General features: G+C 44.3%; 1 protein-coding gene across 3 annotated transcripts in view; it reads left to right on the forward strand.

Annotated features, from left to right (window-relative positions):
* Positions 1 to 16,144, forward strand: part of sh2d3c (SH2 domain containing 3C) — a 35,392-nt gene that overhangs the window by 10,583 nt on the left and 8,665 nt on the right. The window contains exons 2-3 of one of the 3 annotated variants that reach the window (XM_002935488.5): positions 2,136 to 2,664; positions 10,728 to 10,767. In XM_002935488.5, the coding sequence (XP_002935534.1) occupies positions 2,136 to 2,664; positions 10,728 to 10,767 (569 nt within the window). Of the gene's footprint in view, positions 1 to 2,135; positions 2,665 to 5,144; positions 5,309 to 10,727; positions 10,768 to 11,260; positions 12,588 to 16,144 lie in introns of those variants that run through there. The other 2 variants (XM_004916706.4, XM_004916707.4) reach the window with 2 other exon arrangements.

Consider the following 16,144-nt stretch of genomic DNA (forward strand, 5'->3'; position numbering starts at 1 on the left):
TTTTTCCAGCAGGCATCTAGGAGATACATTGTTTATGTATAATTTTAAAGCAGGGGAAGTTTCAGTCCCTTTTTAAGTTTGTTCTGGGTATGATAGAGTTAATTCCTACTTTTTCTCCTGCTGTGACTTGCCTGTGGCCCAGAGTGAGACTGCATGCTTCTGTATAGAGATATATAAATAACAAGGGATGGAGTGGATTTTGTACCATAATCCTGTGTCTGAGCAAAGAGGATAGGAATTACATTGTCTGTATCCCCAGATGAATCCTTCACTCCCAAACAGGATTATACTAGTGTCACTGCAAAGCATATGGGGACAAATATGCAAGTTCCACAGCCTGTCACAAGGCACAGTATATAGATTTACTGGGAATAATGTCCCACCTACTGTAAATTATAAGGATATTAAAAGTCACTGAAGGGTTCTGTTACCATATAAATCCACAAGGCTGCATTTTCTACAAGAGATCACATTATGTGTATTGCAATTAATATATTTCTTGTTCTTACATATTCGTACACTGCTCTTTGTACAAATGATCCCTATAAGGCAAGAGATGAAGCTGCTATCTTTTTTACTGATAACATTTATAGAATACACATTATTTTTCCATAAACTGTGGCCCCATATTCATGTCCCAATGGAAGTCAGTGGACCAGTTGCATAACTAGTTACAGAGTCCCACAGCTAATTCATTTTAAATTTCAACTTTGAGGATAAGACTTTTTTTTATAAAAATATACTGAAAGTATTTATCAATCACATGGGTCCTCTATACCTCCAGGGTTCCGGAGATTCAATATAGGCCCTGGCAGGTCTGGATTGAGAGACAATATAGGCCCAGCATTTCAAGTACACTGAGTCCCAAACAGCCCCCCACAAGCCCAATAAATAGTGACTGTCTATGGCATTTTACAGCAGCCCCTTTGGCATTTGCCAGAATACACAGATTGTCAGTCCAACCCTGGCACTAAATGTAAGTGGAATTTATACAGGTTTAGGATTATACACTGCGTGAAGATTTACATATGTCTGAAGGACCCGAATCGGCATCTTAAATCTGCCCATGTATGGCCACCTTTCACCTTTAGATACTACATCTAAGCCTTCTGGAAATATGTGTTATTATAACAACAACCGCTGCTGGCCTGAAAGGCAGGTATTTTCCAGCTAGAACAAACAGGGACAATCTAACTTTTAGGAAATAATCAAATAGTTCCTTTTTGTCAGAACGGGAAGGGGTTGAGATATTTTTAATGCCAGATTGATTTTGGCAACAAATAAAGAAACAAATGTCATTTGGGACTTTGGGCTGACTCTGCATAGTATGATTTATGCTAAAATGGCATTGTCCATATTGCTTAATTTTCACCCAAAGCTCTCCTGCCAGCATTATACCCCTTATGGGCACAATTCAGTGTCAAACTGGGGTACCTGGGGTTCACTGGGCATCCAAGTCAAGGGCCCACCACCCAGCTCTGCTCCATCTCCCCTACACTGTTAGGCCACAACCCCAGGGGAAACAATTAAAAATAGTGTTCCACTGTGGAATGTATAACCATCTTTAATTTTCTTTGAAACTTTACAAAGTTGGGGCTGGTGACTGTCTTTGTGGGGAGGTGGCAGGCCCAACAGGATACTGGGAAAACCAATATCACCAGCCCCAACTTTGTAAAGTTTTAAATAAAATTAAAGATAGCTAGTGGAGGATAAGCCTGAATGAAACTGTAAACCAGGGATCCTCAAAGTACAGCCCGGCCCCAAGGTAATTTACCCGCTGCGTTCTCAGCCCTGGCTGGGGTGAGTAGGCAGCGGGAGTGGGCGTAGTTTGAGGACACAGCCGGCCCCCCAACAGTCTGAGGGACCATGAACTGGCCACCTGTTTAAAAAGTTTGAGGACCCCTGCTTTAAACAATGTTTAAATGTGTTAAAATAATCTGATTTAAAACAATGTGTTTTGTCACCCCAAACACAAAAATCACCCTCCATCTATGATATCCATATAAGAATGATTTACTGCCTCTGTAATGCCACCCACTACACTGATAATTGCGCATATGTCCTATGCCTGACACTAAATTCTGCAATGCCTTAGGTTGTATCCCATTTCAAATTGCTATTTTCTATATTTGTAGGGTTCTTCAAAATGTTCGGCAGCCTGAGTAGCCTCCCCCTTCCCTTCCGCCGAGCCAGCTCTAAGGATATTGTGACCAGGGATGCAAGCTTCGAGAAAACACAGGATGACCTCACAGCTATACCAAGAAGCCCTAATTATGCCAGATCATGTGACATGTACACCCATATGGGAACAATGCCCAGACATTCCACCAAACGTGGACCAAAATCCAGAAAAGAGAGAGGGAACAATGGCAGCAGCTGTAACGTACCAGTTGATATGCCATCTCAGCTAGCCAATGATCAAGTGGATGATGATGCCAATGACATTATAATTGTGCCCTCCCTTAAAGCCTCAAGCAGGTCAACAATGTTAAAAAAACATGATCCTCTGCCTGATGGGGTAAACCTGCCTGTAGAAACCCTCAATGATCCTCTTCCTCGAAGACAGGAGATACCCGCACAGGATGCCACAGAGAAAGAGGAACAGAACAGGAATGGGACTTTGGAGACTCAGCGTGGAGAGAACAAAGGCAGCTGGGAAGATGGGTAAGAGCATGGGATATACGGTAGATGGCTCTAATAATATAAGCACCTTCCAGGCACTGCAAGAGACAAAGTTTTCCCTAGTTCTGAGAGAGGCAGAGTTACATGGTCCCCTGGTTTAGGATGAGGCAGTGTCACATGGTTTACTGGTTATAGAAGAGGAAGAGTTACATGGTTCCCTGGTTCTGGAAAATGAGAGTTACATGGTTCCCTGGTTCAGGAAAGGGAGAGTTACATAATTTCCTGGTTTTGGCAGAGGCAGTGTCACATGGTTCCCTGATTCTGGAAAATGAGAGTTACATAGTTCCCTGGTTCAGGAAAGGGAGAGTTACATAATTTCCTGGTTCTGGCAGAGACAGTGTCACATGGTTCCCTGGTTCTGGAAAATGAGAGTTACATGGTTCCCTGGTTCAGGAAAGGGAGAGTTACATAATTTCCTGGTTCTGGCAGAGACAGTGTCACATGGTTCCCTGGTTCTGGAAGGGGTAGCATCACCTGTTTCCAGTGTCATACTGGGGTGTCAGGGACCCACTGAGGCTGTTGCCTGTGGGCCTTCCATCCCAGCACTCTGTTTTCCCCTTGCCACGTACCACACCCCCTTCTGTGTTAGGGGTGGGAGTGCCAGTTCTGGACAGGGGGAGCACCAGTGTATGCAGTTGCCAAACCAGGAGAGTGGAAGGAGGTGACTACATGGCTTCCTGGTTTTGGGAGAGTCAGCATCACATAGTTCCCTGGTTCTGGGAGATGACAGTTACATGTTTCCCTGGTTCTGGGTGAGGCATGGTCCCCTGGTTCTAGTAGAGTCAGAGCTGCATGCATACTTTGTTGAGCTTTATGATGCCTTGGTTCTGAGTGAGGCAGAGTTGCTTTATTTCCTTGTTCTTGAAGATGCAGAATTATAGGCTTCATTGGTTCAGGGTATTATAGTGTTACAAGATTCTCTGGTTCTGTGAGAGGCCCAGCATTCTCACCCTAAAACAGACTGGACTACTATTTTGGAAGTGGAAAAAGTGAATTATGGTATGATATGTCAGATTTGGGTTTCAAAAGCCAAGCTTAAAGCACAGTTAGGGAGAGATTTGGGGGGTATTTATTTGCTCTCCTAGATTTTCTTGAAACTTTGGTTAAATGACCAAAATCTGTACATATTTTATAAGCAAAGGGGGCTGTGACCAAAGGTTGGACTTTCAAGGGCCAACCAATATCTGTCTGGCTGAAATCAGACTTAAGGTCCCCATACACGGTAAGATCCGCTCGCTTGGCGAGATCGCCAAGAGAGCGGATCTTCCCCCGATATCCCCACCTACGGAAAAAAAAATAATCCGATTATGTAGGCGGCAATGGGGCAGTCAGTTCGGGGACCGCATCAATCTTTTAACCTGGCCGATCGATATCTGGCCAATTTCAGGTGATGCAATTAGCATCAATGATGCAGTCAGCATCAGAATTTAATCATCAGCCCTGTAACATCAGCTTCTATGCCAAATGAACCTAAAGGTGGTCATACGATGTACGATCTGCTCATTTCGTGAGGTCGCCAAGCACCTGATTTGTCCACCAATATGGGCGATATCAGGCTACTTTGATCGTCTGGCCCTAAGGCAAAATGATCGAACTAAAATGGTGGGCATAAGTTCCGTCAGTTCGGGGACCACATCAACATGCAGTCCCTGATCTGATGGAAAAATCAAACCTGCCCGATCAAGATCTTCCCAATTTCAGGCCAGATGTCAGTTGGGGAGGCCTGTTGGTGTTGCCCATACATGGGCAGAAATTGTCCCATATATGGCCACCTTTATTTTGTGATTGATGATTTGTGACAACCCCTAAACTTAGCTTCTTAACAGCTGCCCAAAGCATACTGAGCATGTGCAGTGCCACTGACACTCCTAACAAATCCAAGATAGGGGGCCTTGATCATTACTGTTTTTGAAAGCTGAACTTTAGGCAGGTGCAGTGAGTTCAGTATATAAAATATGGCATTTCTACTCATATTCATTTTTAGGGTTTAGTTTTCTTTTAGGGAGCCCTACTCAAATATTGGTTAGGGAGATGACTGCTCTGGTCCTATAAATGTATCTTTCTAGGTATTTGATTTGAAGAGGGAAGTCCAGGTTGACTCCTGGGAAGTTTCAGTACAATAATTGCTGGAAGGGCCACAAGAATCCTGTGGGATTTCTTTGTTGTGATTTCCTTCAATGATCAGGAGTTTCCATGATTTTAAGTTGCCAATAAACTCATGTGTTGGGCACCCTGACCCATCTCTTGCTCTATACCCGCCCGGCACATCCCTCTGCTTTAGTAACAGTCAGTTGTGAAGTTTAGCACGCTCATCCCCAGAAATTAATTTCCCCTGTGAGTGTTGCATGAGAGCGGGAGGAGGCCCCAGGATGCCAGGAGCATGCTAATGACCTGGAATTCCATCACTTGCCAAGAGTGAAGAGGAGCCTTCCCCTTGTTTCACAGAACATTCCATACAGGGCAGAGGGAGGGGAGGAGGAGGGAAGCTGCTTGGGGTCCGACACAGACCTTCCCAAGTTCACAAACACCAAGCAGCACAGGCACTGATAACTTCTCCATAAGAAATGAGTTTGGATTTTAGGCTCCAGATGGATTTGGGCCAGCGATATCACCACCTGGGCTACTGGTAAGTGACACGCTGCCAGCTATCTGACTGCCTACCCTTCTGAGCATCGGCTGTAGTTTCAGGGAATGATGCCTATTTGTACTGAGTCTGTGCCATGCTGAGATTCACACACAAGCAAAGAGATGGGGTTAACCCAGTGTGTGCTTTATTATTACTAGGTGCCCCAGTCTGTTGCTGAGTGCTCTGGTTGAAGGGGTTACATTGAGAATCCTAAGCCCAGGGGGTATCATATCAGCTTTTCACACCCAGTTCTGAGAAAGCAGTTCCATGTGGGGAGAAATATTGGCAAGGGGCTGAATATGGGACTGGCATCAAATGGTCAAAATTGTGATTGTAGTACAGTGTTAAACTACAGCTGCCATCATTCTCTATAATACATCTTGACACGGAAATAACTAAACATGCTCTAGCTATCTATCTTTCCAAATGCAGGGAATGTGTAGCTGATATCACTTGTAAGTGTTTTATCATGATTTTTGCTCCGAAGTGAGCAGGGACAGAATCAACTTGCAGCCAATCAGAGCATTACAATCTCCACAATTCAAAAATGAACAAAGCCAGCTGCCGGTCACACCACTTACAGTACATGAGGGTGCAACATGACTCCGTATGAAAGAATGTTCTCAGATCCCTCTTGTTTTTTTGCTCTTTCTGTTTTACTTCCCCTTTAAACATTTGCAGACCCTGGTTATTCTTCCCCATTGTCTTGCATGCTCTAACACTTTCCTATTTCATCGGTGTCATCCTGTGCACACCCAGCATTTGCCTCTGCATATACCCCCCCAGTGCATCTGCTTCTCATTACTTTCCCTTGGGCAGTCAGAGGGTCCCCCAGCCGTGATAGAGTGCACTGTAACTATGTGACCTTTTGCCTTTCTTTGTTGCCGGCTGGTGCAGAGCAAGGGGTCTCATCCCCCTGTGGTGCATTGTCTGAGAGTACAATATCCCCAGAACCAGAATTCTTTTTCTCTCTATTCATTCAGAGGGGCAAGATGGGCAAAATAGGCACTTTATATATAAGGCATCTTTCTAATATACATTCGTATATAGATGCATTTGCAAGCAGTATCTGTAGTTCCTCTGCACTACTGGTCCTGACTCCTAAAACAATTTAGCCGATTTATAGCTTCAGAGTAAAGCTGACTTTTGCTGCATTGTTTCAGGCAGAACAGAAAGGTGGGTAACAAATGACGTCAGTACCATAAGGGTGTGATGGTTACATCCCGCTGGTATTTTTGGGGAGAATTTCAGGGCTGTGTTTTGTATGAGAATGGAGTGTAAAGATATTTTATAACCTGTGGCAGCTGTCTCCCATAAGCAAATTTAGGGGCACATTTACTTACCCACGAACATTCCGACGGCGTCCGAATGCGTTTTTTTCGTAATGATCGGTATTTTTCGATTTTTCGGAAAATTGTTGCGACTTTTTCGTAGCCATTCCGAATGTTTCGCAAAATGTTGCGACTTTTTTGTAGCGTTATGACTTGCGCGAAAAGTCGCAACTTTTTCGCAGCTTTCGCGCCGAGTACGAAAGATTCAGATTCATTCAAGCTTCAGTATGGTGACTTTTCTTGGGCCAGGTTGGAGCTGCAGGGTGCCATTGAGCCCTATGGGAGACTTTCCTTGGGCCGGGTTGGAGCTGCAGAGTGCCATTGAGCCCTATGGGAGACTTTCCTTGGGCCGGGTTGGAGCTGCAGAGTGCCATTGAGCCCTATGGGAGACTTTCCTTGGGCCGGGTTGGAGCTGCAGAGTGCCATTGAGCCCTATGGGAGACTTTCCTTGGGCCGGGTTGGAGCTGCAGAGTGCCATTGAGCCCTATGGGAGACTTTCCTTGGGCCGGGTTGGAGCTGCAGAGTGCCATTGAGCCCTATGGGAGACTTTCCTTGGGCCGGGTTGGAGCTGCAGAGTGCCATTGAGTCCTATGGGAGGCTTCCAAAATCATGCTAAGTCTGAAAGTTTCGCCCGCCGCTTATGAGCGCTCAATACGAAAAAGTCGCGACAAGATACGAGCGAATCGTAATGGCTACGAAAAAGTCGTGACTTTTCGCGCAAGTCGTAATGGTTACGAAAAAATCGCGACAATTTCCAAAAAGTCGTAAAGGCGACGAAAAAATCGCAAAAAATACGAAAAAGTCACAAAATGTTCGTTTTCCAATCGGAATTTTTCCAATTCAGATTCGAATTCGTGTCTTAGTAAATCAGCCCCTTAGTGTCCTGCTTCGGAAGAGGTTTGTAGGGAGCTATAAGCAGCCAAGGATACAGCAGCTGTCTGCCATAGAAACCTCTGTTGTATATATATACCTGATATATAGTATATAAAGAGAAAACTTCCCTCCCTGTATATCTGTATGAATACATATGGGGAGGCTGCTGTCAGTGCCGGATGAGATTACTGCAGATGCCTTATTCTAAGGGCTCTGGAACACGAGGAGATTTGTCACCTGTGTTTTTTCCCCCTGGCGCTTTGGCGACAAGTCGCCACGACAATACCCACGAAGAGATTTCATGCGAGTTGAGCTCCAGGCGATCTGCTACCCATGGTACACTCAACAGTTAACCCCCCATCATGTTTACTCAAGTCGCTCAGAAAAGGGTCTGTGTGCGATTTGAAACAGCAGGCGATTTGAAGTAGCCTCGTATGTTTTGACACTGGCGATTTCCATTGATTTAGCATTGGCGTCTTGTCGCTCGTCTTGTTGCCAAATCGCTCTTTTAAAAATCGCCGGCGACAAATCTCCTAGTGTGCCAGAGCCCTAAGGCTGACTTTAAGATTTTCTCTTGGCTTAACATTCAAGAAAGTTAAAAGCTAAAGGGGGTCCCAGCTCTGCTCGCCATCCCAACCCGCTCACCACCAACCAATACTGCCTGCTCATTAAAGGAACAGTAACACCAAAAAATGAAAGTGGTTTAAAGTAATTAAAATATAATTTACTGTTGCCCTGCACTGGAAAAACTTGTTTCAGGAACACTACCATAGTTTATATAAATAAGCTGCTGTGTAGCCATGGGACACATGTTTTATAGCAGATAACAGATAAGACACCATTGTATACTACAGGGTTTATCTGTTAGCTGCTGTATAACCTGTGCCTTTCTCCTTTTGAATGGCTGCCCCCATGGCTACACACCAGGGTTTTTATATAGTGGTATATAGTAGTGTTTAATTTTTTGGTGTTATTGTTCCTTTAAGAGATTGTGCTTATAGGCACAGCTCCATATATATTTCCCCCAGAACACATTAGGATAAATACAGTGCCAATTCCCTATAAAATGTCCCCAGAATGTCCCCCTCAGGATGAATATAGCGCCAGTTCCATATATAATCTCCCCAGAACACATCAGGATAAATACAGTGCTAATTAACCATAAAACTCCCCCACAATACATGTCAGGATGAATACAGTGCCGCTTCTATATATAATGGCCCAAAAATATGTCAGGATAAATACAGTGCGAATTCCATTTAAAATTTCCCAAGAACACATGGCAAGATAAATACAGTGCCAGTTCCTAATAAAATGCCCTTAAAACACATTAGGATAAATACAGTGTCAATTGCCTATCATTCCCCCCAGAATACATGGCAGTATAAATACAGTGCCAAATCCATATATTTATTTATACAAAGAATTTAACCCCCAACGTGCACTGGAATGGCCAACTAGGGTTTAGAGAAGAGCCAATTAGTATTTGGCCCCAAAGCAGTACTACTTCACCCAGCATCCTGCATCATCACCCCCCAAGCACTTGGTTGCATCTATCTCTGTACTGTTGGTTCTGACTCCTGAAGCAATGTAGCAGAAACCAGCTGAGCTGACACAGACCTGGAGGGGAACTGATACTTTTACATTGTTTCAAGATTCAAGACGATAGAATAGGAAGGGATAAATACTGCTTTCAATTGCAGGCAAAATATTTTCTAATTTGAGATAGCAGAATCCTGGATAGCTTTGAAATCTGGTACATGAGTCAGAAATAAGCAAGGGGAGGATGTAGGGAGGAGACAGAGGAAACCTTGCATTGTGTGGAGTCAAGGATGCAACAGGCTGTTTCCTGTGCTTGGGCTTCACCCCAGGATAAGTCACACCCTGACACTTACCCCCCAATGATTCACTTTAGCCAGGAAACCTGACCAGGAACACAGTGTCCCCTGCTCCGAGAGCAGAATGGACCTATAGAATGCTCCGGACACTGGGGAGCAACAGTGACAAGAAGGGAAATGGCAGGGTTCCAGCAGAAGTAACACAATTAGTGCACTAAACAATGGCACTGTGTTATTAGGGGGCACCAATAATCTCTGTGCTTTTAGCTGAAAAATAAATAAATTACCGGGATTGAACACGATTACGTACATCTTTCTGCACTAACTCTGGGCGTGTTATTATTTTCTGTTAAGTAAAGACTCAGATTATGCTCAGTGGTTTTGTTTGCTATGCCTCAGCTAAGCTTTCTTAAGGTGAAAGATATTATCATACGAAACCTCATATGGCAGATGACGAGACTACCGATATCACAAAAGCTTCGGATATTTGTCTTCTCGACGATTGGGTGGGACAAAAGATTTTGATCCGGTGTTATTGAAGGCGCCCAAGCAAAATCGGCGTTAGGGCTGAATTGTCAGGTGGAGGTAGAATCCCTGTTGTTTCTACCTCCATATCTGACGATTCAGCCCTGAACATCAATGGAGGGAATGAACGATCTTTCCTGCGATGGTCACAGGAAAGATCAAAATTGTTATGTGTTTGGCCACCTTTTTTCCTTCATAGATAAATTAGAGAAACAGCAATTTTAGCAAATATGCCTCTAAGATAAAGGGTAATTGATCTGACCTTGTGTTGTGTGAGATACTACTTTAGGACTCTGGCACACGGGGAGATTAGTCGCCCGCGACAAATTTCCTTTGTCACGGGCGACTAATCTCCCCGAACTACCATCCCACCGGCGAACATGTAAGTCGCGCTGCGCAGGCGATTTCGGCAAATCACCGAAGTTGCCTCGCGAGGCATTTTCTAGGGCATGTCTAGATCTCTGTTAAAAAGCAAGACAGGACTGCTGTGTTTTTGTAAAATAGGAAGTAGAGAGCATCTCTCCTTTTACTGCCATTTCAGGGTAGATGTACAGATCCAGATTCAGCAGATTATTCATCATTATCGTCATAATTTATTTATCCTCCTATAAAATAAATGGAGAATAATCAGTGTCTGGAGGGGTCCTAGTAGGTAATTGAGGACCAGTGAGATGCTGACTGATCAGCAGTTTTAATATATATTCAATAAAAATGTCCCCAAAATTTAGGTGGGGAACCTAAAATAGTTTTGCTGTGGGCTCTGTAAGTGCCTTCAAAACCCTTTATGATGAACGAATGACACACAAGACAAATTTGCCCATTAATGATCCTTTTCTGTCAATTTTTTTGCAGTATGTGCAGTGGACTTGATGCAGGAAGTGAGTATGTAAAGGTAAGATATGTTCTATATCTGTTGCTTATTGTTACTGCAGAGCATACATCAACCCAAGCACCCAGAGGGACAAGAGCCCTAGAACCCAAAAGGATAAGAAACCCAGAGGCATAACAGTTAAGCTGGCCATACACGTGGCGATCCGACGATGTTTCGTACGACCATCGGTCGCACGAAACATCGTCAGATCCGCCACACACCATTCAGGGCTGAATCGGCAGGTAAGGAGGTAGAAACAATAGGATTTCTACCTCCTTCTGCCGATTCAGCTCTGAAGGGAGAATTTTGGTCAGGCGCCTTCTATGGCGCCCGATCAAAATTTTCTAACCTGGCCGATCGACGAGCCGACCGATTTCAGCAGCTTCCTGCGACATCGGTCGGCTCGCTGACATACCATACACGCACCGATTATCGTACGAAACGAGGTTTCGTACGATAATATCGGTGCGTGTATGGCCACCTTTAGGCTGGGACTGGCAATCTGTGGATTCTGGCAAATGCCTGAGAGTTACTATTTATTGGGCCTGTGAAAGATAAGATATGATCCCTAGTACCCAGAGGGTACGAACCATAACACTCAAAGAGATAAGAGCCCTAACAACCAGAGGGATAAGAGCCGTGGCACCCAAAAGATATAAAACTCTGGCAACCAGATAACAGTCCTGGGTGCTAGGGCTTTTATCCCTCTGGGGGCTAACCTAGAGGGATATGAGCCCTAGCAACCAGAGGGATATGAGCCCTAGCACCCAGATGATAAGAGCAGAGATTTGTAGTCCAACAACATCATAAGCCTGATATCACACGGAGTGGTTCAGTCATCTGCGATAAACGCCTGCTATTGTGGGTGACTAACCGCTCTGAAATGCCTTTCCACCGGCAACAATAGGAGTTGCTGGTGGAAAGGCCGTCACATTGCTTTGATATTCTGAAGCCCCACAAAATTTCCTCTTGCAGGCAAATTCGCACGACTTTGGAAAACCAAAGCAATGCGAAGGGCTCATTTACTGGCAACTCCTATTGTTGCCAGTGGAAAGGCATTTTGGAGCCCCACTTCGTTGGACATCAGCCTAAGAGCCATTGTATTCATATGGCTGCTGTATTCTAAAGACAAACCCAATTTTGACAAAATAATGATATTGAGGAGAAATTAGGGAACATCACTTAACCCCTTCACTGCGTTAGCAGCGGAAGTTGAGAATACTATAAATATGGAAATTTAAATGATTTCTTTAAATATAAACGGGTATGAATATTTGATTTCAAATGAGTGACCTTTTACTTTCCTCACCTGTCACTTCCCAAATCCATCTCAGCAGGTCCCATTACCCCATGTGTCGCCCCTGCCCCCACCAATTCAGCTCATTTATACGCACACACCATGCCCCTCCTTCCTTGCCTAAACCTAAGCAAAGGCATGGAGGGGGGGAGGATGTGTGAGTGTTCAGGCAGGGAGACAATATGAAGATAGGAGCAGTGATGGAAAGGGAAAGCTAGTGGGAGAGGCTTGGGCTATGAGCAAATTTCTCTCATTGCCTAGGCTCCTCCCATGATGCTCTCTTGACAAGGGATGAGGTAATGCATCAAGCATCAGTCTGCAATCCAGCAGCAGCATCAGCACCAGTAGCAGCAGCATCATCTCTTCAGTGGAGTAACTTAGGAATATAGAAGTAAAGGGGATATCGGAGGGCAAGGATTGGATTGGGTTTTGTGCCATTGGATGGAGGATACCTGGACTGACCATGACAGAGAGATGCAGTTTGTGGAGTGCCCTCTCAGCAGCTGCCTGCTGCTTCTACCGCGGCTCCTTCATGCAGGTGCAGGTAAGGAGCAGCGCCCATTCTGGGGGGGGGGGGGGGGGCAGTAAGCACAAGGCACTTAATTCATGCTAGTTTCATGTTGAATTAAAAACTGCTGATTTGCATTGGAGAATTGTTTGACCAGTTGGGCTATTCAGAGGACCGTTAGTAGCCATGTGTTAGGGGTGCTGATGTGCTGCTTTGCTAGAAGGCTGGTGTTGGTCAGGCTGTGGCTGGGATGGGGCAGAAGCACGTGCACAAGCATACAGGAAAAGGTGGGGTAAATGCCTAAAGCCCACCTGTCTTTCCCTAGGATACCTCTGCAGCTTTCAACAGAATCCTGCTGCCTCCTGCACTTGATGTTTAACTACAATTCCCAGCATCCCCCCACAGCTAAAGGTGATCAGGGGGGTTGATGGGAGGCAAAGTACTTAAACAGCTGGAGGGCTAAAAGTGTTTACTTTTTTCCTGGGTGTAGGCTACATCTATTGACTGGGACAGAGCAACCATTGAACTTTACATGGGGTGCATCAGTAATCCTAGTGCTGTGTGTAATTCATTCCCCCCCCCCCCCCCCGATGGTTAGAGAGGGCCGCACAGCAACTGCACCACCCCTATAGCTGAATTTCCGCCTGTAGGTATTTTCAGAACTGGAGACATGGAAGGTGAGCATGAATTTAGGGGGTAATAATAAAATGGCACACACACATCTATTGCGGTTTAAAGGGGTGCCCCTAATGCATAATGTGACAGGCAGTGTATGAATGACTGGGTGTTGCTTTGGTGATGACAGCATCTATATACCTCTACCAGTGACATAATTCCTAGCCAATAGGAGGTAAAGGAGCAGATGCAGCACCGATGTTAAGGAAAGGTGCTTACTAACCCCCAAAAATGTATTAAAACGTAGGTGCAAAAAAAAAGAAACAGGGTGGGGGGGGGGAGAAGATTAGTCAATGGCTATAAATGTCTGGCTACTATCTAGAGAGTCAGTGAGAGACAGGATTATGTCATCTGTTCAGCTGTGTGCACTGCCCAACAGGGTGTGAAATCATTGCTGTGTTCTGCCTCTCTCGCCCAGACAACACCCCCTGGTACATTCAGTATGTATGTATGTATGTATGTACGTATGCATGTAAATCTTTCTTAATAAAGCGCTACTTATGTACGCAGCACTGAACAGTAGAATGGATTAATACAACAGGGGGTTATTAAAATAATAATAAATACAAAGTATAACAATGAATACAAATAAATACACGGTATAGTTGCAATAAGTTAATCAAAGAGACAAGGGGATTCAGTGGGGATATACCTTTAAGAAAATTAAATGTGATAGATGAGGGTATCATTTTAAGGTCCCTTCACCAGTAGTTACAGCACTGGTTAGTAATGAGGGGGCTGGTATGGTATTTCTGGGAAAGTTGGGGTACACAGTGAAACATGAAGGTTACTGGGCAATGCAATGTGGTACATTAGTACCTCTGGATTCAAAATAGCTCCTGACATTTTAAGTACACACCAGCCCACTAAATAGTGACTGTCTATGGCAACCTACAACAGCCCCTCTGGCATTTGCCAGAACCCACAGATTGCCAGTCCAGGCATAGGTACAGCTGCCACCCAGAGCTTGCCATTTTTATATGTGAGCCATGTCCAAACAATACAATAGGCAGATCTACCCAGCAGACAAGTAGGCATGCTCGGTGGCAAATATATATTATTTCTATAATAATAATATCAAATAAGGAAGGTTATGGAGACATTATTATTTGCTAATGGAGGTGGGCCCCAAGTTGACCAGGACTGCTCTATAAAACCTCGTTGGAAGCCTTTTTCTTAACGGTAAGTATAAAGTTGAAGTAGAAAGACTATTTTTTACCTGTTGGGTCTATATTCGTTACCTTTGTTTAAGAACAAGTCCTATCATGGTTTATTGAATCAGGCAGTGCCCTGTCCGCACTTAAGGAGAGAAATCAATATATAGATCCAGTATGGGTTTGTGGTGCTGGCCAAATCTTGTAACAGGGAAGTCATCAGACCGCACACACAGCACAAGGGCTTTTAACAGGGGGGTGGGTTGGCATGGCAACAGCATCTACTTAAGCCTTGTACCCTCCAGGGAGTATTCAGGCTGAGTGTCCCCACCCATAATTAGACCAGTCTACCCTCTCAATTCCCTCATTATTCACCACATGGCTAAAAAACTCAAAATAATTAGGGGAATGTCAACAAAGTTTCCCATCTCCTTAAAAATGTAAATTAGGGGTAAACAAGGACTTTATTAAAGTGGAACTAGAGAAGGGTATAAAAACCTTTAAAAAAAATATGCTCTGCTGCAGAATTGATCTGCTTTATGGCTGTTTAGCCTCAAGCTGAGCAAGGCCCCTCTGGCAGGAACAAAATAGCTAATTCTTGCTTTTGCTTACTCAGCACTTCCCTATGGAGCTGAATCCCACTAAATATCAGGAGGAAAAACGTACACTGCAAAACAGCTTTGTGCAAAATAACCTCAAAGCACTGGTATTTTGTGAGTTAAATTGTACCCCTGTCATTTGCAAACCTTGGAACCATTTTGTCTAAAATCCAGTAATATGGTAGTAAAAAAAGGTTCTTGCCACTAAATAGATTTTTCAGTAACTGCAATTGGTGATGTTGGAAGGGATTTGGTGCCTTTAAATATATACAAATATGTAGCAGTCTGGGGGCCTCTATTTTGTGGGAGGCTAAGGTTTCAGCAAAAAGGTTGGCCCATGTCAGCAAAGCAGGAACTGGGCCCTTTTATCCTTTTATACTAGATATAAACAGAAGAAACAAACCCCCTTTACAACAAGGCTATGCAACTGGAAAGGATCTCTGTCTGGATGTTTATATTATCTGTACTGGTGGTCCTGACTCCTTAAATAGAGAAACGCAGCATGAGATTTGTAGACATCCCTGATAGACATCCCTGATGTCCTACAAATTATTATGCAATATAAGTTATGGTTTCTATCAAGAACACTTTCTGCAAGCTGGGGCCCCCAGGGCACATGTCTTATCCAAAAATTGTCTGTGATGCACATTTCCTACCTGACATGGACAGTGCATTGGAGCGAATGATGTATGTCGGTACTATATATAAAGAAGGGATATTTACATGAAAGAAAAACAAGAGTCTAGGTTACAATGAGAATGCTAGACAACAAGCAAAGAGAACATCCCTGTGAGCACAGAAAATTACAGATTCCATTTGCAGTTCTCTAGGGAGAAGCAGCTCTGGAGCATTACATCATCGCAGTGGCAGGGGAACCAGCCCTTTGCAAGGGTGACAGGCTCAGGTGTTCTCCCAACCACTAGAGCTCATTACAATGCAGACCATGACTCTAAACCGTCTGTATTATGTAAAACCCCCTGACCAGCTTTGCTAAGATTGGGCGCAGTAAGGGGGATTAGATCACGATGGTGTGAGCTTTATCCAGAGGAAACAGTAGCTGCTGCCTGGGCTGAGTGTTAAACCTCACTCGGCAATGTGTTTCCTGGCACAGAAAAGAAGCTAATGAGCACCAGAAGCTGCTGAGCAGAATCCATATGCGATAAGA

The sequence above is a fragment of the Xenopus tropicalis genome, chromosome 8 (assembly GCF_000004195.4).
Source record: "Xenopus tropicalis strain Nigerian chromosome 8, UCB_Xtro_10.0, whole genome shotgun sequence".
In the NCBI taxonomy this organism is placed as follows: Eukaryota; Metazoa; Chordata; class Amphibia; order Anura; family Pipidae; genus Xenopus; species Xenopus tropicalis.